A 22,167-nucleotide genomic window follows, 5' to 3' on the forward strand; every position below is an offset into this window, starting at 1 on the left:
GACCCTTGGAATGTTCCGTGAAATCTACGTTTTCTTATATGGCGTTTTCAGTGTTGTGAAGGCTTACAGAAATAACTCACGCTTTTTTTTTTAATCATAAAAGTATAGGCTTGATTTTGGTTTGGAGGGAACTGAAAGCTCTCAGTGATTTTAAGTCAAAAACCATCAAGAAGTCTGTCAGCCTCTGTTTCTCTGTATCAGTGCTTTTCATAAATGTGCTCTTTGTTAACCGCAACAGGGATGCTGTCTTGGGAAAGTATTGACTCTTGTTCTAAACGCAGTGAACACCCATCACTAATTTGTTCTTTCCCTCCCCTTCCAATGACTCGCAGGCATCTATTAAAGATAAAATTAATTCACACCAAAAAATAGAAATCTAAAATTAAATATTTAATTAGAACTCTGATTTGCTTTAAAGATAGGTGGCATTGCACAGGCTATATTACACTCTCTGTATAATTTTTTTTGACAAAAAAAGATAACTGTTCATTTTAACAGGTCACTTTAATATTAATACATGTGTAATAGGATTGGAACTGAACGTCAGCTAGAGATGGTACATTGTACATTATTGGGAAAATTACAGTTTTGTATTGTAAAAACATTTATTTTTTTAACAATTTACCTACATTAATCAAAAAATTACAGCATATTTAATAATTTTACAAATTCTTCATAAAAAATATATCTCTGTACAAAAAGGTCATTTGCACCTACTTCATGTCAGCAGCATGTGGCGAGGTGGCGAGACGGGTGGCTGATGGCGATGGTTTCCTGATCATAATGCCAGCGTTCTTTCCCCTTTTTTATAATAGCTTTTTGTTTTTTTTTTGTGGTTGTTTACAAAATATTTTACAGAAGAAAAAAATTATTGCAGCTAGCCTGAAGAAAGGCAAGATGTGTGGGACAAGCAGCAGTTTGAACAGCTTTGAAGCACAGAACCTGTCCGGGGCTCCCGCCCTCCATGGGCTCTGGCTGCTCCCGGAAACAATCCTGCAGCCGGGCAGGAGGACGCACTTGCTGACGGCCTGGACCGAACCTCCAGCACCTCTCGGGAATCTGATCAACACTGCACACCCTGGGAAGAAACTGGGCAGAATTCTCGCACAAGAATTTCATGGGATACTTTTTTTTTTTTTAATAACATGCTCCAAACTGGCAACCGAGGACACTCTGACTTTGCACACAAAGGAGAATCACGTCTGATCTGATATGTGGTTTCTTGTATGTAAGTATGTCCTGTCGTGTCAGGGTTTTGTAACGTCATTGACCAGCAAGCAGGTCAGGGATGTGGAGAGAGACACTGATTCAGACTCTGAAGTCAGCATTTTGCACCTAGTTTGAATGACTCAAACCGCATATGTACACGCTATTATATTTATCTATATGTATGTATATATATACACCTCATATGTATAGTAACCCTGTTCTCCCCTGCACACAAAGACGCGACAGCTTCCTCCTGTCTTTTCTTTACCTCAGCTCCCTGGGTGTGCGAGGAGCCTGCCTCTAACTGACCTCATCTGGCCTAAGGAGAAGAAGCCATAAGGACTCCAGGCTACAAAGCCCTCTCGGTCCCACTGCCAGTCTGGCCAGGGCGAACCCTGGAGCTCCACGCTGAGGGTGGGAGAGGCTGGGAGAGGCCGGGGCCATGGAGCTTGGCCACACTTCCCAACAGCTGTGCCCTTCAAACAGGCAGCACAACAGTGAGTGCCCCATGGGTAAGAGCGACTGAAATGTTCAAATTGAAACTTTTGAAAGAATGAGCTATTATCCTGACATTTGTGTTTTTCCTTTCTCACTTTTCAAGCCCTGCATCGAAGCATGCAACAAACGCATCAGTCTTAAAGGTACGTATGAACATGTCCTCAAGAACCAAGTCTCTACCGATGCTGCCAAGGATGGACAAAGGGGACCTTCTCAGTAAGTGGAATGCGTACTTAAAACTCAGGTAATAACATACGCCTTGGCTTTAAAAAAAATTGTTTTTTTTTTTTTTAATCAAACAGCTGTAAGTAAAAATAAACATGATCTCCGAGTTTATTATGTAAACATCCTCACGGCTGCATCTTCTGCTTCCTGTCTGGGCTTTTACCGCCTTGGTAATCACACCTACTTTATTTATACTGTGATTCCTAATTTACCTGTGAAGAATTTTGAGCTCAGAAAAATCACCAAAGTTTTCTTTCCATCTGGGATTATACAGCATGAAACAGAAGAAATCTATAATAGTAATATCTAAACTGTGTCATCAGGAAAGAAGAGTGGGTGTGACTTTTCCTTGCCTCTAAAGGAACGCTTACTATTTTGATCATCCCGAAACTTTTCCACTGCATCCCAGGAATACACAGTCTTTTAACAGAAAATGAGAGGGATGGCAGCGAAAGAGAGAAATCACAGCAGAGGATGGACAGGAAGACTGTGTGGTGAGCCCAAACCCACAGGCAGGTCATGAGTGACCTAAAATAAATTACTATTCACATCTGTACATGGCACATAGAAAGTGCTGCAGACCTCCTGCTATGAAGTAGTGGAATATTGACGATCATGGGATGGGGACAAGACCAAAGAAAGGATGAGGGGAAATAAAAGGCCTCTGTTCTTTCGCAATGAATTCAACACAGCTGTGAAGCTAAAAGAAAGCAGTAATAAAATAAGTCTCTTCATATTATTTTTCCTTTTAAAACCTGTGCCATATCTGGGGATTTTTTTTCTTTTTTCTCACACGCTAACTAAACTGCAGCTGGAATGCTTAGCTTGACAGTATGGCAGGATGCTTATATACAATGGATAGTGTGTAGAAACCCCGTGTAAATAGTTTATTTTTTTTTTTATCAGAATCTTAGTCATTCATAACACACTAGTGCAAAAAATTGTGCATCAAAAATTCTGCGAGAGAACAGCTGACTGGGAAGTTTGCAGATGGCCCTGGGGCGGCCCCGAGGTGAGCTGCGGGGCCCTCGAAGCTTGCCGGTCTCGGGGAGGACGGCGCAAAGCGTCTGCAGGTGTGTGCGGCTGCCGGAAAGGTGTCTTCTTCAGGAGGGCTTTTTTTTTTTCTTCTTTTTCCAGAATATTCATGGGGATTAAAAAAAAAAACAAAACAATGAACCCATACTGCGGTGCTACCATGTGTGGCCCAGAGGCCGTCCTGCGGAGGCTGCACTGAGAGGCAGCGGGGCCACACCAGGCGGGCAGGGCTGCCGGGCAAGGCCGCGCATCCCGGGCCGCGCCCTCCTCCGCGCGCCTGGGCCGCAGCTGGCGGCGGCGGGCCGCTCCGGGATGAGGGCCTGTCTGTGGCCCGCGCCCCCGCGTGCCGGGAGGGGCCGGAGGGGAGGGTTTGTGGCACCTGTGATCCCTGCTGTCCGTCGTCGGAGGTATGGCTATGAGGCGGCCGCCCGCGGGCTACACCACGGTGCACACCGTGTTCAGAGTCGTGTCAAAGCGCACGGCCTTGGCCTCAGTGGGCTTTAAGTTCGTGTCGTACATGGGGTTCTCAAAGGAGGCCTGCCCGTTGCTGTTCTCGTGGCCCGCGTAGCCGTTGTACTGGACCTTGGGTCTCGTCCTAGGGGCGGGAGACAAGAAGGGGGACAGGCCGTCAGGACCGCAGGGCCAGGCCCTGGGGAGAGACGCAGCGTCTGTAAACCGACGGCGGGGCTACGGTACCTGTGTTTGTAGAGGTAAAATGCAAACCCTGATAAGATGAGAGCGAAGAACGGAACTAGAATGGCAGCCGCCACAGAGCCGCTGCTGGTGCCTTGGTAGTGACTCGAGGAGTCCTGGTCGGAGCTCACGGGGTCTGGAAAAGAAAGGGAGCTTTAACCTGCCGTCAGTGTCCTCCTGCTCACCCAGAGACAGAGCGACAATCGGTTTATAAATAAAGGTAGACTCTACAAGAAGCAGAAAGTGTTCCCATTCCATTGGGAAGCAGCTGACACTTCTTTGAAAGATTTTAACATCCATCTTAAGGAGTAAGACACAAAAAACTGGTGGTTCCTCATTTACCTTCAGCCCTGTGACAGTGTCGTGTTTCCAGTGTGAGAACAGCAAAGGGGGCTGTGGTTATATTGACTTTTGCTTATAGTTACATTGACTTTTGCTTATGGCTGTAGATACTCACATTTGTGTAAAGTCTAACTGAAGCATATACAGGGCTGTATCTGTCTATAGATGTGGGTAGCATGTGCTGTTTGCTCCAGCCCCAGGACAAATCACTGAAATTACACAAGAAGTCGAGGTCTCTATAGAAGTGGAATCACATTCATGTCTGACTCTGTGTGACCCCATGGACTGTAGCCCACCAGGCTGCTCTATCCATGGAATTCTATAGACCAGAATACTGGAGTGGGCAGCCATTCCCTTCTCCAGGGAAGCTTCCCAAATCAGGGATTGAACCCAGGTCTCTCACACTGCAGGTGGATTCTTTACCATCTGAGCCACCATGGAGACATGTGAATATCTTGGTGCAATCTACCTTTAGTGGCATAGATTCCAAAATTCATTATGAGTTTAGAAATCATCAAAGAATGCACGTCAATGTTATAAAGCAAGTTTCTATAAAATAAGTTCTGTCCATTAGAAGGGAAGGCAAGTATAAACATCTCAGACACCAGGCAGGCGATATGATCATTAATTTGTGTATCTCCACAGTGGAGAGTTCTGCACAGCACTGAGGAAGAAGCAAACACTAAAATTTCAGATCAGAGAACATTTATCAAGGGATTATTGCCAAATAAGTTTATTCTTAAAGAATTTACTTATAAAACACAATTTTGAAATGTATTTGGCTTAAATGCATGGAACCACTCAATGCACGTGTGTAGTTAATTATGACTGGGGTCATCTGAATATAGCAGAATTGTAAAATGAAGCTGACCTCGTTTCAAAGTATAGTTCCAGAATTTATGAGATGTTTCCTGTTCCATTTTTTTTTAACAAAACACAAATACAAAGAAGTAATCAAATATTTAAAATAATTAAATAGCCTTTTAAAGAAATTTTCATAAAATCTTAAAAATGATATTGTCATCTCCTTCAGTAGATGGGCTTCCCAAGGTGACACTGGTGGTAAAAAATCCTCCTGCCAATGTAGGAGATGCAGGTTCAATCCCTGGGTCGGGAAGATCCCCTGGAAGCAGGCATGACAACCCACTCTGGTATTCTTGCCTGGAGAATCCCATGGACAGAGGAGCCTGGTGGGCTACAGTCCATGGGGTTGCAAAGAGTTGGACAGGACTGAGTGACCGAACATTCACACATACCTTCAGTAGATGCAGGATTATGCTACTCACTACCACCTCCAGTTCTTATGTAAACATGTTTTATCCTGGATGTTGGCACCTTGTAAATCAACCATACCTTTTGGCGATCCTCCTGTATCAGCATGTGTGATTCAGATTTAATTTTTCATTTTCAGGTGCATACACCAGCTGTCATGCACGGGAGATGTTAGATACTTGTTCTAAATCTCAGCACCCAGGAGATGGGCTTGTGAGCAGAGCCAGTGGGGTGCCCCCTCCCTGGGCACAGCGTTAGCATAAGTGATGCAGAGACTCAGGGCTGTGGTGGGGCTAGAGCCCTGGGGACAGCATCAAGAGCTTCCTGGGGGTGGTGGTGCAGCAGGGCAGGCCTGTCAAGCCTGGGGGCCGGGTGCAGCAGTAACCCCAGCCACCAGGGGTGGCACTTTCCAGCCAGGAGAACCCAGTGCCGCTCAAAGGGCCTAGCTTCAGTGATTTATTGTGAGAGTGAAATGTCAGGACATCTCAGCTACTTAGAACCTTAGCCGCACAGTTTCCCCAGGACCCACATTTACTAGAAAATTGGTTGCATGATGCCCGGGTAGTTGTCTGGCCAGCTTTCCTCTTAAATCTCCAGTTCCTACAGTAGAACCTGGAACATAACAGTTGCTCAGTACGTATTTGAGAAATGAAAAAATGGTGCTGTGTTTGTAGTGGTTCAGTATCTGCTGGTTTCCTTTAAGTTACCATGGCTCATTCTCCAGGTGTTTATAATTCTGTGCATCTCTGCTCATCCTGATAAATTTGTAGTCTGCTTAAATGAACCAAAGCCACTTTCTGTTATCTGCAAGCAAGACTATATATTTTTGGCCATAATAGATCTCAGACTTCCAATTAATAAAATCCTGGATAATGGACCTGCCACAGGAGACCTCACATCATGACACAGGGCAACATGAAAGGTCTTTTTGAATTAAACTCCTGACTTGACTCTGAAATTATTATGCTGTCTGGATCTCCTAGTTAATTTCAGTTATTTACCCATGTTTTAATAATTTAAAGGGTAATACATGCACATGATATTAATTAAAGTAGCATAAGCAGATATAAAAATAAATATGAAGATGATGGACATAAAGGGTCACGCCTTGCCTTTTGCACTAGTTTTCCTCTTTATGATTAACAAGGTCTTCAGTTTTGCTTTTGTTTGTGCTTTAGCGTCCTTCACATAATGTCCTAGTATAGTGTGTGTGTGTATATATGTATTTGTATTTATTTATTTGGCTGCACTGGGTCTTAGTTGCGGCATGCAGGATCTAGTTCCCTGATGAGGAATGGAACCAGGGCCCCCAGCATGGGGTGTGCGGTGTCTAGGCTGCTGGGCCACCAGGAAAGTCCCCAGTGTATTATTAATATACGTGACTATTCTCTGTTCTTACTTTCCTAAAATATGGGTATACTATTTACTTTTTTAAAAATTTGCCTTTTTAAACTTAACCATATATTTGTAAGGGCTTCCCTGGTGGCTCAGTGGGTAAAACATCTGCCTACAATGCGGGAGACCCGGGTTCAATCCCTGGGTCGGGAAGATCCCCTGGAGAAGGAAATGGCAACCCACTCCAGTACTCTTGCCTGGAAAATCCCATGGACTGAGAAGCCTGGTAGGCTACAGACCGTGGGGTCGCAAAGAGTCAGACACGACTGAGTGACAATTATTATTATAATTATGTATTTGTGAAGTTCTTCCATCTGCGCATGTGCATGTAATTGTTTTTAGGTGTGCAGTATTCTATTAATTGGCTAAACCAGAATTTATTTAGCCAGTTTGCTGCTGAAGAACATTTGGTTCATTTCTAGCCTTTCTCTGTGATGCCACCATGAAATCCCCTTTCTGCAGCAATGCATCAGCAGGAGGCTGAATATACAGGATAGATTCTAAGAAGTAAAAGCACTGCCCAACAGAACGTGTACCTTGTAGCATTGCTCAGTTCAGTTCAGTCGCTCAGTCGTGTCCAACTCTTTGCAACCCTGTGAATAGCAGCACACCAGGCCTCCCTGTCCATCACCAACTCCTGGAGTTTACCCAAACTCATGTCTATCGAGTTGGTGATGCCATCCAGCCATCTCATCCTCTGTTGTCCCCTTCTCCTCCTGCCCCCAATCCCTCTCAGCATCAGGGTCTTTTCCAATGAGTCAACTCTTCGCATGAGGTGGCCAAAGTATTGGAGCTTCAACTTCAGCATCAGTTCTTCCAATGAATACCCAGGACTGATCTCCTTTAGGATGGACTGGTTGGATCTCCTTGCAGTCCAAGGGACTCTCAAGAGTCTTCTCCAACACCACAGTTCTCAGTCTTACCTAATCTCTCTCCAAAGTGGCATCCCGATTTCCTCCCAATCCATCTCAGGAGAGACCTGGACACTGTGTCCAATCTCCGCCCGCCCACGCCCCCTGCCTCCATCCTTGCCTCTCGCTGCCCCACTTCTGCACATGATTACCACTGCTGCTGCCCTAGGAAATCAGATGCAGTGTGCAGCTGTTTTCTCAGTTGTGCTTCTTAAGAATGAAGGTGAGTGTCTTTTCACGTTATAGACTGGAGCACTACTGAAAGAAATGCACATACTGTAGAATTCACCCTTTTAATGCTAGGGTGCAAGAATTCACCCTTTGATTTCAAGAGTTTTCTTTTTTACTATTAAAAATGTGGGGGTTTGATGCTGTGGTGATCACCACAACCTATGTGAGAACATTGCTGTCGCCCCTAAAATTGAACAGAGGCCCTCAGCAGTCAATCCTCTGTACTCCAGCTTTAGGCAACCACTGCTCTACTCTCAGTCTGTATAGATTTGGCTGCTCTGGATACAGCATATAAATACAAGAACTCAGTATGTGTTTTTTGGTGAGTGGCTTCTCGTATTTAGCATGACGTTTTCAAGATAATATCGACAGTATGCATGCGCCACATGCTGTTGATCTGTTCACTGCTGATGGACACTTGGGTTGTTTCCACATTTGGACAATTGGGAATAATGCTGGTATAAACATTCATGTGTAGATTTATGTGTGAACATGTGTTTCCTAGTTCTCTTGTCATATGTGTTGGAGTGGAAATGCTGAACCTTGTGGAAGCCTCATGTTTCAACTACCTGATGAATGACTGCCAGGCAGTTTTCCACAGGCACCACACCATCATCACTTTTGCATCAGCATGGTATGAGCCTCCTAATTGCTGCACATCTTTGCTTCCACTTATTTCTTGTTATTATGATCTCAGCCACCCAAGTGGGTGTGAGGTGGTTTTGATTTGTGTTTCCCTAATGATTAATGATGTTGAGCATCTTTTCATTTACTTGTTGGTCATTTTTATCTCTTTGGAGAAATGTGTATTCAAATTGGTTGCCAGTGTTCTAATTAGGTTGTTTGCCTGCTAAACGTGTGCTTGAGGAGACCTTATGAATAGCTGAGAAAAGAAGAGAAGCTAAAGGCAAAGGAGAAAAGGAAAGATGTATCTATTTGAAGAGTTCCAAAGAATAGCGTGGAGAGATGAGAAAGCCTTCCTAAGTGAACAATGCAAAGAAATAGAGGAAAACAATAGAATGGGAAAGGCTTGAGATCTCTTCAAGAAAATTAGAGATACCAAGGGAATACTTCATGCAAAGATGGGCTCAATAAAGGACAGAAATGGTATAGACCTAACAGAAGCAGAAGATATTAAGAAGAGGTGGCAAGAATACAAAGAAGAACTATACAAACAAAGATCTCTATGACCCAGATAACCACGATGATATGATCACTCACCTGGAGCCAGACATCCTAGAATGAGAAGTCAAGTCAGCCTTAGGGGATATCACTATGAACAAAGCTAGTGGAGGTGACGGAATTCCAGTTGAGCTATTTCAAATCCTAAAAGATGATGCTGTGCAAGTGCTGCACTCGATATGCCAGCAAATTTGGAAAACTCAGCAATGGCCACAGGACTGGAAAAGGTCAGTTTTCATTCCAATCCGAAAGGTAATGCCAAAGAATGCTCAAACTACTGCACAACTGCATTCATCTCACGTGCTAGCAAAGTAATGCTCAAAATTCTGCAAGTCAGGCTTCAATAGTATGTGAACCGTGAACTTCCAGATGTTGAAGCTGGATTTAGAAAAGGCAGAGGAACCAGAGATGAAATGGCCAACATCCATTGGATCATCAAAAAAGCAAGAGAGTTCCAGAAAAACATCTACTTCTGCTTTATTGACTACACCAAAGCCTGTGACTATGTGGATCACAACAAACTGTGGAAAATGAATACCAGACCACCTGACCTGTCTCCTGAGAAATCTGTATGCAGGTCAAGAAGCAACAGTTAGAACTGGACATGGAACAACAGACTGGTTCCAAATAGGAAAAGGAGTAAGTCAAGGCTATATTTTGTCACCCTGCTTATTTAACTTATATGCAGAGTACATCATGCGAAATGCCAGGCTGGATGAAGTACAAGCTGGAATCAAGATTGCTGGGAGAAACATCAATAACCTCAGATATGCAGATGACACCACCCTAATGGCAGAAAGCGAAGAACCAAAGAGCCTCTTGATGAAAGTAAAAGAGGAGTGTGAAAAAGTTGGCTTAAAACCCAACATTCAGAAAACTAAGATCATGGCATCTGGTCCCATCATGGCAAGTAGATGGGAAAACAATGGAAACAGTGAGAGACTTTATTTTTGGGGGGCTCCAAAATCTCTGCAGATGGTGACTGCAGCTATGAAATTCAAAGACGTTTGCTCCTTGGAAGAAAAGCTATGACCAACCAAGACAGCATATTATAAAGCAGAGACATTACTTCACCAACAAAGGTCCGTCTAGTCAAAGCTATGGTTTTTCCAGTAGTCATGTATGGATGTGAGTGGTGGATCACAAAGAAAGCTGAGCATTGAAGAATTGATGCTTTTGAACTGTGGTGTTGGAGAAGACTCTTGAGAGTCCCTTGGACTGCAAGGGGATCCAACCAGTCCATCCTAAAGGAAATCAGTCCTGAATATTCATTGGAAGGACTGATGCTGAAACTGAAACTCCAATACTTTGGCCACCTGATGTGAAAAACTAACTCATTAGAAAAGACCCTGATGCTGGGAAAGATTGAGGGCTGGAGGAGAAGGGGATGAGATAGTTGGATGGCATCACTGACTTGATGGACATGAGTTTGAGTAAACTCTGGGAGCTGGTGATGGACAGGGAAGCCTGGCATGCTGCAGTCCATGGGGTCACAAAGAGTCAGACATGACTAAGCAACCAAACTGAACTGAAATGTGTACTATTTAGCAATAGGGTTTATATATTCTGGGTACATGTGTCTGAGTAGATACATGGCTTGTACTTTCTCCCATTCTGATTGGGGGGGTGTAATAGGGGGGCTAGATTTTCTTAATATTTATTTTCATTTGGTTGACCATTCCACATCTTAGTTGCGGCATGCAGTATCTAGTTCCCTGACCAGGGATCAAACCTGGGCCCCCATTGGAGAATGGAGTCTTAGCCACTAGACCACTAGGGAGGTCCTTGGGGCTTCGATTTTAATGGGGAAACCAATTTATTTTTGTTTCTTACACAATTTTTGCATTAGAGATGCCTTTCAAACTAACTTGCTTTAGTATCCATTTCGGAGAAGGCAATGGCACCCCGCTCCAGTAATTTTGCCTAGAAAATCCCATGGATGGAGGAGCCTGGTACGCTGCAGTCCATGGGGTCATTAGAGTCGGACACGACTGAGCGACTTCACTTTCACTTTTCACTTTCATGCAATGGAGAAGGAAATGGCAACCCACTCCAGTGTTCTTGCCTGGAGAATCACAGGGACGGGGAAGCCTGGTGGGCTGCTGTCTACGGGGTTCCACAGAGTCAGACACGACTGAAGTGATGCAGCAGCAGTATCCATTTAAAGATAATCACTTTTTTTTTTTAATTTATCTACTGACTAGAGACAATTAAGAGGTTGCTTATTTTTATCCATAAAAATAGAGTGTAGCCATAACTCTGAAATGAATGGCTGTTGTTGAAACATTACTTACACATAGACTTTTCCTCATTAGTTGAATGGGAGACTTGCTTGTGATTCACATTATTTTGTGAGCCAAATTGTTTTTCCTGACAATAAGCTCATCATCACATGAGAAGATCACTTGTTAAAGCAAGCTGTTCTTTTATTAGATTAAAAAGAAATGGGGCAGTGCAAAAAAATTCTCAACAGCAAAGTGATGATTCTGGTCAGGCTGACTAGATCAGTAAACTCTGCCATCCACGGAGTATTGTGCACGGCTCGCTGGGGTGTCCTTAGACGGAATTACTAGAGCATGTGCCTCGGAGAAAGGAGGGCAGATAACCACAGGGTTTGGCTCAGAGCAAGAGAAAACTTCACCATCATTAGTGCTGGCCTATTTTCATTATCTCAAAATAATGTGACCCCATTGAAAGCTCCATCTCAGCCATGGCTGACATTGTAATTTAAAGCTCTTCTATGTAAAAGTTCTTAATTTGGAAAGGTGGGTTTAGAGTATTGTATTATTAATTGTATAATTAATTGTATGATCCCTTTTGGTCAAGTTTTTTTTTTTTTTTTTTCCAAGCATGATATTATACAGTTTGATATATATTTCCTTTAGAATCCCTCAGGATGCTGATAAAGGCTTTATGAAATGAGCACATCAGTGACAACCATCACCGAATACTACACTCATGTTCCTCTGAAAGACTGCTTGGCATCAAATCCTACACAGTGGAACTCCTCTATGTACAATTAATACGTTAGGAGCATTCTGTAAGTAAAGTAGAAAGTAGCTGATAGTAACATGGCACTCATCTCATTATAAAAATTGCCTCTTCTCATCTTTGTTAGCAGCAACATGAGTAAGGACGTGTGTGAGAAGAGCTTTAGCACAAAGCAAACCCTCATGTTGACTCAATCTTCCCAGCAACCGGGAACTGACTCTCTACTGAGATTTCAGATGACGAAATAGGCTCCAGAGTGTTGTAATTCCTCCTGGATCACAGAACTAGCAAGTGGATGAGGTAAGCTGCACATCTAGTAGTTTTTTTCATACATTTTTCTTGTCTAATTACTAAGATATACATCAAGTACTTGAGAAAGACATAAAGAAGGCAGGCAGGCAGATTTGTCCCTTCTATCTAGAGCAAATTTCTTTCTCATATATATAAGTCACAAACACCATTCCACATCAATATGTAATCTTTGTTCTCTAATGACATATATTGAATTAAACTGTCTTACATTTAATATAACACATTGCATAAGATTGATGTAAGAAGCAATTCATTTATGATATATGTGTGAGATATGCAGGTTATTTCTAATTTCAACTATTAAGAATAGTCCTGCTGTACACATACCTGAATATGCAAAAAATCATGGTCACACTTGTCTGATTAAAAATCTTAGAGATAGAATTTTTTATAACAGATTATTGTCAAATTATAGACATCTACTCACACACTCACCAAAAATGAACACCCAAGTGCCTTTTTCTAGTCCACACCAAATCTGACATTCTCATAGCTGAACATGATCTATCTTTGTTACCATAATACATATTTTTCAAGTTAATATCTTTTCATAGTTTATTGGCCATTTTAAATTACTCTTTCTTAATGATATTCTTAGGGTAATATAGTGTGTTTATTCTTTGAATTTCCATTTTGCTTTCTTCCCATATTTCAAAGTATTTCTTTGTATATTAAAGATATTCTGTGTCTGGCATATTTATGCCAGCTGATATTTCCTGTTTTGCTTGCTGAGGAGGAAGATTTTTTCATCCAGTTGTAAAATATGTGTCTCTCCTGTTATTTTTGTTTCCATTTCTTTCCAGTCACATTTTCTATTGCATTCAGCTCAGTCACCTGCAGACCACCCTGATATTTGATTTGAAAAATCATGTAAGTGCAGCATACCTTGCCTTTCCAGCTTGAATTTCCCAAAGTCTTTTCCATGTATGTCACCTTGAAAAGTAAACCCTCCTCTTTCAAGTCCGGATGATACCTGATACACGTGAAAAGGAAGAAAACAACAAAAATTAATCATAACCTCTTCTTGTATCATAGTATAAATATTATTTCTCCTATTTAAACATTAATGGTTAGTTATTTTAAACATTTGTTATTCCTTTGAGATTCCCATTTATAGTTAAAATTGAGAAATACAGATATGAACTTTCAACTACCAAACTCTGTCTAATTTTGATGTCCAAAACAGTAGTAAAATTTACACCTTATTTATATGTTTAGTATCCTTGGTAAGGGGGACACACATATGAATCACCTCCGAGCCTGCATTATGTAAAACTCACTGTGTCACAGCTGCTGTCTCCTGTGTATCTCGTGAGGCCCTTTACACTCGAGTTTGATGATGAATTAGTGCAGAAGCATTGGATTAACTTGTGAAAGAGACCATGAAGGGGCACCGGGGTCTCTCTTGGCACGTGCAGGGTGGTTACTGTGGCTTTGGGGAAAGTCTGGCTCCGCTGTCACAGTGGGGTGTGGTCTGCACCTAAGCTCTTGTGTGTCTGACAGGAGCAGCCTGTCGCTCCGGGCCGGTTTCTTTCTGGTCTCAGAGACGGCTTTCTTCCATCAGATGATGAAGGGGTGACACTGCTGCAAGGCCAGGGTGAGGGCCCTGAGTTTTCACGGTGCAGACAGGACCCAGGTCATCTTGGAAGGAATCCCCGTTGGTGCCCCCAACTCTGTGCAGACATGATGATTAGAAAACCCTCCAGGAAGTACTCACATAACCATCCAGTCCCCAGTTGTCATTCTCAAAGTTGCTGACGAAAATATCCACTGGACCTTTTATCTGAAAAGCTTTCAGAAGTAAGTGGGCCTCCTCCTTCTTGTAAACACCTAGGAAAGGAGCATGGGTTATTCTTACATCGCAGAAATGCTTATGGTCAGGAAGGTAGGCACTTGGCCCATTTATGTGGAATATGATATAGAGAGGATAGTGTTTTCAATAACAGCGATTAGTGTTTCTATTTTTAAAGTTTAGCTGTAGTCCTCCTTTTTCCCTAAAAATCACGTCTTATTGAAGTCACTGTCTGTCTCGAGTAAGTATTGTCTACTTCACACAATTCAACATCTTTATCCCACAGGAGGAAAAAAAGTAATATACGTTCACTTATATTAAGTTTTTTAAATTCATCATTTTTATTCCGTTTGTACTCACTTCTGAGGACAGGGGTATGTGTTATAGAAAAGAATAAGATACAAGACCTAGGGGATTAAACTACTGTGTATGAAATAAACAAGCTAGAAAGATATATTGTATATTACAGGTAATATACCAGATATTTTACAATAACTTTAAATGGAGACTAATCTACAAAAATATTGAATCACTAAAAAAATGATGTCTTGATAAAAACAGCTATGCTGAACGGACACGTGGAGAGTTTGTACACAATTCTTACAAAATTTCAGCATGGGAAAATGTAATTATTTCTAAATCAATTAAGAAAAAAAGAGAGAGACCATAAAAATAGCCCCAAATATAGCTACTTATATAGATGAACTGTGCTTATTAAAATGAAATGAACAGCTTCATGGACAAAGGTCCACTGAATGACTGCTGAATGGTTTCATCCAGGGCATCCGGATGTGTATTGGGGATGTGGGGGGATGTGCCCGCAGCTATGGCTAGTTCCCTACCCAAAGGAGGAACCAAATGAATAAGTAAACAAAGAAATGAACAGATATTAAATAATAATAATAATGAACCCAAAAGCCTTCTGTGCAGAGAGACAGGCTCAAGGGAAGGTCACACTGTTTCAGGAACGCCAGCAGTTAATTCCCACTTTCTCTCATTAGAGAAACAGACCTCTAAAAACATTGCAGGAAGACTGTCCACTGGCCAGTCACACAAGAGGAATGGAACCCATGGACAATAAAGACCCATGGATGGGGAGGACCACCTAACGAGTTGACTCTGGGCTGCTGTCCATCGCCACCATCAGCAGCTCTGTGTTCTTGGCACACAGTTTGTGGAACCCCACTTCCACAAACTCTTAATAAAGATATATATATATATATATATATATGTATTCAGGAGATTTTTATGGTGTTTAAATTACAGCACCCCATAGGACGCCAGGTCCTGGCTGGCTTTCCAGGAGCATGACTTGTCCTTCCTCTTGTATGCTTCTTCGCAATCAGACTGTACACAGCGGGTGGACTTCTGTCTAGCCACTGGGCCTCAGTCTGAACAACTCTTGATACAAACTTTTCTCCAGATCCAAACCTAACTGCATCAAAGTCACACTGGAGAACATTTCCTTTGGGAAAAAAGTCCAAACTCCATGAAGAAAAATATTATCCAAAGGACCTGGGTGAGCCTAAGAAATCTGAATATTTTACAAAGTCTCAGTTATTCTGATCCAGGACTAGATTTGAGATCCCAGTCTATCTATTTATACATTCACAGGGTCAAGGTGCAACGCAATTTCGGGGACCCTAGATCATGAATTCATAAATAGGTACCTGTTAAAAATCTGTGAGTATGGATTATTTTTCTTTTCCTAAATCCAGAGTGTGTGCACTGTTTTTAGGTGTTTTCCCAGGGCTTCCCTGGCGGCTCAGATGGTAAAGAATCTGCCTGCAATGCAGGAGACCTACGTTTGATCCCTGGGTTGGGAAGATCCCCTGGAGGAGGGCATGGCAACCCACTGCAGTATTCTTGCCTGAAGAATCCCCATGGACAGAGGAGCCTGGCAGGCCAAGGTCCATGGGGTCACAGAGTCGGACACAATGCAGTGACTAAGCACAACGCAGCAACAGCCAGGGGAGCAGGGAAGTGAGACGTGAGGGATGGAGGAGTCCCGAGCGGCTCTCATACTTTGTGGGGTGAACCGTGTGTGTGTCTGGTCATCAGTGACGTGTGGGTGCCCCTCGGGGGCCCTTTGTGTTCAGAACCCAGGCTGGGACTTGTGGATAACTCAGTCTGAACCCTTTGGAAGTTGGTCTATAAAAAAGGATACACTGTTATAAGTGAGATAATTTGGAAAGAAAAAAAGGCAGTAGGTTCAGTCTCAAGGTGATTCTGTGTCCTGTGGGTTGATGCTCTCAACCCACGTGGGCTGGAGATTCTAATCACTGAGATCCTGACCGCAGAGCTCAAATCCTACTCCTGCCCTGTCACTTAGGAAGGCCGCTTAGTTTTCCTGGTTATCTCTTTTTCTTTAACCAGTAAAAAAAGAAAAAAAAAAGAAGTGTTTAATAATAATACTTAAATCACAAGATTGATGCAAGAAGGAAATGAACAATATATATATAAAGCACTTAAAAGTGTCTCTTGCTTAAAAATAAACCAGAGTTGGTTCTTTTCTTTTTAATTGTTTTTTTAAACTGAGACACATCAATAAAAGCTCACCAGGAGCAAATAAGTTTTAAAGAATGACAGTAAGGGTATATCAAAGCTGTGAATTTTGAAGATGTGACTATCTGGACATTAATCTTACATCTTTGATGTAACATGATCTGTGTGTAATCTGGAGAAAATTAATTTGCTTTTCTGTACTGGTTTTGTAACCTTTTAAATGAGGAAACAGCACCATCCTGCCCCAGTCACTGAGATGACCTAGTGAGAGGCAGCAGGTGCAAAGCCCAAGTAACATCAGCCAGCACTTGGCCCGTGTTGGGGCCCCCTTTGCCAGAAGACTGATGGAGGGTCTGGTGAGGGAGCTCCCTGGGTACCTACCTGTCAACTTCAGCTCCCCTTGGGAGTCAGTGAACGTCGCATTCACTTTGCTGCTAGTTGCATTGAACCAATCGACAGTTAGGGTCGCAGGCTGTCTTTTCCCTAAATATTCGTAATATCCCTTCCACACCGAATGGATGAAAAACACATCTGAAGGAACTGTGGGGGGAAAAAACAGACAAATGTTAGCACACACAGAACAGTTACATTAGACGTTTTACTACACAGAAGGCATAGCATTGCTCATTAAGACGGCACAACAGTGGCGATGGTGATGACGAAGAAGACCTGTCTCCATGTCCCTTCACAGCAGGTTTGTAAGAGTCAGGTGAGCCGGGTGGGAGCAGGCAGGTTACTGTGACATGCAGTCATCTGTCACTGGGGTGGATGCCAGTGCACCTGTGTTACCAGATCCACAAGGGCCAGCGTGTGTGGTGAACTGGGACTGCAGACACTAGGTAAGGTCTCATCAGCCAGGCTGAGCTGGAAATCACTACTGCCGTGTCACTGACTATCCGAGTGCACTTGCTGTGGGAAGACTTAGGAGGCTCAGAGGAACTGACGTCTGCCAGGGCCCTTCTGCCCTCAGAAAGCCTGCACTTCACAGCACCACTTTGACTGCACAGACCCGGCTTATGGAAACAAAGATGCTTTATTTCCCAAGATCTTTATTTTGTAAGTAAAGCCAATCTCTCATCTAGCTCTTCTGCCCTACTCTAATCCCCCTGATGAGAAATAGTCCAGAATTGGTAAGAAAGCTAGACTAAATGATGTCAAAAACCAAAGGCAAACTGTCTTCTTAAAATATTACAATTCATCTGGGACAGGAATTCTTACAAAGATTATTGAGCTATTCTGTCTTTTCAGTGGTTATAAACAAATTAAAACTTTTCACATTTCTGCTAATAAATAAGTCTAAAATCCTGCTATTTTTACAGTATTGCTATAACATTTTACAGAAGCATTGATGTAAATATGCATCAGTGAATCCACTACATTTCTCTCTGCTCTGTCTCATGACATGTGTAAATCGTTTAATTGGACAACATCCGCCGTGAGTGGGACTGGTCACAAGGTACTTTTGGACTTCCTAGGTATAAGTCCGGTACTCTTGCCTGGAAAACCTCATGGATGGAGGAGCCTGGTAGGCTGTAGTCCATGAGGTCGCTAAGAGTCGGACACGACTGAGCAACTTCACTTTGACTTTTCACTTTCATGCATTGGAGAAGGAAATGGCAACCCACTCCAGTGTTCTTGCCTGGAGAATCCCAGGGATGGGGGAGCCTGGTGGGCTACCGTCTCTGAGGTTGCACAGAGTCGGACATGACTGAAGCGACTTAGCAGCAGCAGCAGCAGGTATAAAGAAAGATGCTGGTCTCCCTAAATGTGTTTTTAGCAAACGCACTTATGGCCACAGTGTGGTGAGGACAAAGCACAGAGTCCCTGGTTGCGCTTTTCTTTCCGGCTCCACTGGACGTTTGCCTGTTTTCCCAGACAGGCTGACCCTACAACAAGTCTCCCGACAACAGAACAATGTCAGCACTTGCTGGGGCTTTGATGGACCCAACTTCCTAATAGTAATAGTTTTAAAACTCAAGTTTGAAGCAAGGACTTGACACAGGCCTCTAACACAGATGCTGATTGATCAGGACACTGAGCAGGCCCGTCATCAGCAGTATCACCAAGGCCCACTTTTCATCAGCAAGCCCGAGATGCCTCGTTTTCCTTTTTTTTTTTAATTTTTATTAAAAAAATTTTTTTTAAATATAAATTTATTTATTTTAATTGGAGGTTAATTACTTTACAATATTGTATTGGTTTTGCCATACATCAACATGAATCCACCACAGGTATACACGTGTTCCCCATCTTGAACAGTATCCAGATCACTTTCCCTAGTTGGAAGGGGCACACCCAGTGGAAGCCGTGAATGTGCCGAGGTCCTCTTGGCGGGTCGCACACCCATTGGCAGGTCGGGTGGGCCAGCTGGGCTGGGCACCAGGAGAAGCAGCAGGTCAGCGGGGAAGCTCCGACTGTGCTCAGCTGCAACCACTGGGGACATGGAGGATCCTTTTGGGTCCTTGTCCTCTGACCTGTTGCTGGTGGTTTGCAGTGTAATGTAACCACCACAGTGGAGGTGCTAGACTGTGTGCCTATACAAAGAAGCCGTTTCATCAGTGCTTCCCTTCAGAGAGGACAGGGCACATTGAGGTAGAGTCTGCAGCACTATAGCTGATTCATACTGTTGTTTGGTAGAAACCAATGCAATATTGTAAAGCAATTATCCTTCAATTAAAAATAAATTTTAAAAGCTTGCAGATTTGTCATTGACCTTGACAGAATCAGCAAACAGAACACACCACCACCATCCACTGTGTTTCCTTCAATCAAAGAAAACATTGCCTGGATAGAGCACTGATTTCTGTGTTTGATTTTCAAATAACATTTACATAGAATAGCACAGAAAAACATTTTAAGGTAGGTCTTATACTTCATGGTGTACAATGCATGAATTCCTTTAACCATGTTGGAACTTTTTGCCTCATCTAAGAATTAAATGCAAAACCCAGCAACTGTGACTGAACTTACAGCATTTCACATACTCTCTCCACATTTGACCCTGGAACAGAGTTTATGGCTAAGAAACCAGTGTGAAAACCTGAATACAGAAAACACCAAAAAATGCAACTTACCTAAGTGTTTTCTGTTGTATTTTTTTTTGTTTGTTTGACTTACATTATAACTTGGGGACACACTATATTGTTTAAATATTCTCTAAATTTATAACAGGCCAGGTGATTTGGAGTAACAAACATCTTCATTAGGAAATAAACCTGCACCTTTCCCGTTTGCTACGGCATGCATTAAGCAAGGTATCACACACAACAGAAAGCGAGAATTAAAGTATCAGAGGCAGAGGATGGAGATACTTGGGGAAGGATGCACCCCACAGTTGAACTGCTGGAATGCACAGCTGTCATGATGTATTGTTTACTGTAGCATCCTCGTGTGGAGGAAAGACGCACAACCCTCTTTATAAGGCTCTCCGTTATACCACATTCTGGCTCAACATCTGATGTCCACTTCTGCCTACAAAATGCCCAAGGTACCTTTTCGTAAAACAGCGTGAGACAATGACAAAGGTTTTCCTTTTAAGTAAAGTATTGTTATTCCATTAACACACCATCGTTATGAGAGAAACAGGAACCTGTGTGGGCTTGGTGTTTTAAATAACTGAAACTTTAATTTGTTTATGGACTAAAGGAATCAGAAATTTGTTTCTTTGGCTGCACAGAGTATAGTAGAGAACAGATCATCTTATTTGATTTAAATCTGTAACTGTTCTGGTATACAAACCTGGAGTTTTAGTAACTGTTTCATTAACTTCTCTCACTCCTTTACCTACAAGTAAAAAGACAAATTATCACTTTCAAAAAACATTTATTTTTGAATAAGTTTGAAAAAATGTCAAACCGAAGCAATGTTTGTTTCTCCAGATTTCTTGAATGCACAAAATAATATCTTATACATCTCCACTTTAACCCATATATTCACAGCATAACGTCCTTTGCTTTTGTGGGAAAACTGAGTTTCTTAGTGGAAATCAATTTGGATCTGACTTGTGCATTCAGTGTGCTACAACAGAGAGCCTTGTAAAGGAGGGTGTTCATACCCTTTCTCACTCCTCTTTGGGATCTCCTGCCCCCAAGGGAAAGGTAATTTATGAAATTACTTTGTAAAGAGTTACAATCCATCTCAATTTTCCAAGTCCCCACCCTGATTAATGAACTCACAAGTTAGCAGTGAACATCAAAATACTTCCCCTGCAAAATGTTTAATTTGGTCTATCAACTTAGATTTAACTCATAATCTCTTTGATTTCATAGTTTTGTATCAAACTACAAATTACTACTTTTTTAAAAGTATGTATTTGTCTATTTCAGTGAGAGAGAGGAGAGGGAGACATAAGTGACTTAATTCCTAACGTGAATTCAACTGAAGATTTATGAGGGGATTCTGACAGAAAGTTGTTTCTGGGGAATTTTGACAGAAAATAGGGGGATTCCAAGGAAATCCCAAATTCTGAGGGGCAGAAGCAAGTTTCTGAGGGATTGCCAAGGGGCAGAAGGGGTTTCCAGGGGATTCCTGAGGGGCAAAAGGGGGTTTCTGGGTGATTCCCCATCAGCAGATGGTGGTATCTGGGGGATTCCCCACTGAAAGAAGAGGTTTTTTTTTTTTTTTTTGCAGGGAAATCTGAGGGGCAGAAGAGAGTTTCTGGAGGAATCCTGAGGGCAGAAGGGGGTTTTCCGGGAATTCCCCACCAACAGAAGGTGGTTTACTTGGGGATTCCCCACCAGCAGAGGATGGTTTCTGGGGATTGCCCACGAATAGAAGGGAGTTTTCAGGAGGATTCCCCACAGGCAGAGGGTTTCCAGGGGATTTTCCAGCAGTGGAAGGTGGTGTCCAGGGTATTTTCCGAGGACAGAAGGGGGTTTCCCCCAGGGAATCCTGAGGGCAGAAGGTAGTAAGTATCCAGGGGAATCCTGAGGGGCAGAAGGGTGTTCTGGCTGGGGGAATCCTGAGGGCAGAAAGTGATTTCCGGGGAATTCACCACCAGCGGAAGGTGGTTTCAGGGGATTCCTCACTGACTGAGGTGGTTCCCAGGGGAATCCTGAGGGCAGAAGGGCATTTTTGGTGGAATCCTGAGGGTAGAAGGGGGTTTCTGGTGAAATCTGAGGGCAAAAAAGGTTTCTGGGGGATTCCTGAGGGCAGAAGGCGGGTTCTGTGGGATTCTGAGGGCAGAAGGGGATTTCTGGTGTAATCCTGAGGGCAGATGGGGGTTTCTGGTGGAATCTTGAAGGCAGAAGGGGGTTTTCAGGGGAATCATGTGGGCAGAAGGGGGTTCCGATGTAATCCCAAGGGCAGAATGTGGTTTCCAGGGGAATCCTGAGGGCAGAATGTGGTTTCCAGGGGAATCCTGAGGGCAGAATCGGGTTCTGGTGGAATCCTGAGGGCAGAAAGGGGTTCAGGTGGCATCCTGAGGGCAGAAGGTGGTTTCCAATGGGAATCTTGAGGGCAGAATTGGGTTCTGGTGGAATCCTGAGGGCAGAAGGTGGTTTCCAGTGGGAATCTTGAGGGCAGAATTGGGTTCTGATGGAATCCTGAGGGCAGAAGGGGGTTCTGGTGGAATAC

The 22,167-nt window shown here is 43.0% G+C and overlaps 1 protein-coding gene and 1 long non-coding RNA gene across 4 annotated transcripts in view; one reads left to right on the top strand and one right to left on the bottom strand.

Annotated features, from left to right (window-relative positions):
* Window positions 1–377: 377 nt before the first annotated feature.
* The window catches only part of CSMD1 (CUB and Sushi multiple domains 1), a 2,064,317-nt gene continuing 2,042,527 nt past the window's right edge, over window positions 378–22,167 (bottom strand). Inside the window, exons 65-70 of one of the 2 annotated variants that reach the window (XM_024986326.2) lie at window positions 20,332–20,376; window positions 16,975–17,133; window positions 14,014–14,126; window positions 13,182–13,269; window positions 3,664–3,796; window positions 378–3,562 (exon numbers count right to left, since the gene is read on the bottom strand). In XM_024986326.2, coding sequence (XP_024842094.1) covers window positions 3,403–3,562; window positions 3,664–3,796; window positions 13,182–13,269; window positions 14,014–14,126; window positions 16,975–17,133; window positions 20,332–20,376 — 698 coding nt within the window. In that variant the 3' untranslated portion in view covers window positions 378–3,402. The remainder of the gene's footprint in view (window positions 3,563–3,663; window positions 3,797–13,181; window positions 13,270–14,013; window positions 14,127–16,974; window positions 17,134–20,331; window positions 20,377–22,167) is intronic. The other variant, XM_059882319.1, reaches the window with a different exon arrangement.
* LOC112444582 (uncharacterized) lies at window positions 3,548–15,311 on the top strand. 2 transcript variants are annotated; one of them, XR_009493093.1, is made up of 6 exons: window positions 3,548–3,677; window positions 8,317–8,445; window positions 11,879–12,033; window positions 12,112–12,284; window positions 13,100–13,166; window positions 15,090–15,311. It is a non-coding gene; the product is annotated as an uncharacterized lncRNA (long non-coding RNA). The 2 variants fall into 2 exon arrangements; XR_009493092.1 differs by lacking the exon at window positions 15,090–15,311 and having other exon boundaries at window positions 3,549–3,677; window positions 13,100–13,363.

Source organism: Bos taurus, chromosome 27 (genome assembly GCF_002263795.3).
Source record: "Bos taurus isolate L1 Dominette 01449 registration number 42190680 breed Hereford chromosome 27, ARS-UCD2.0, whole genome shotgun sequence".
Taxonomy (NCBI): Eukaryota; Metazoa; Chordata; class Mammalia; order Artiodactyla; family Bovidae; genus Bos; species Bos taurus.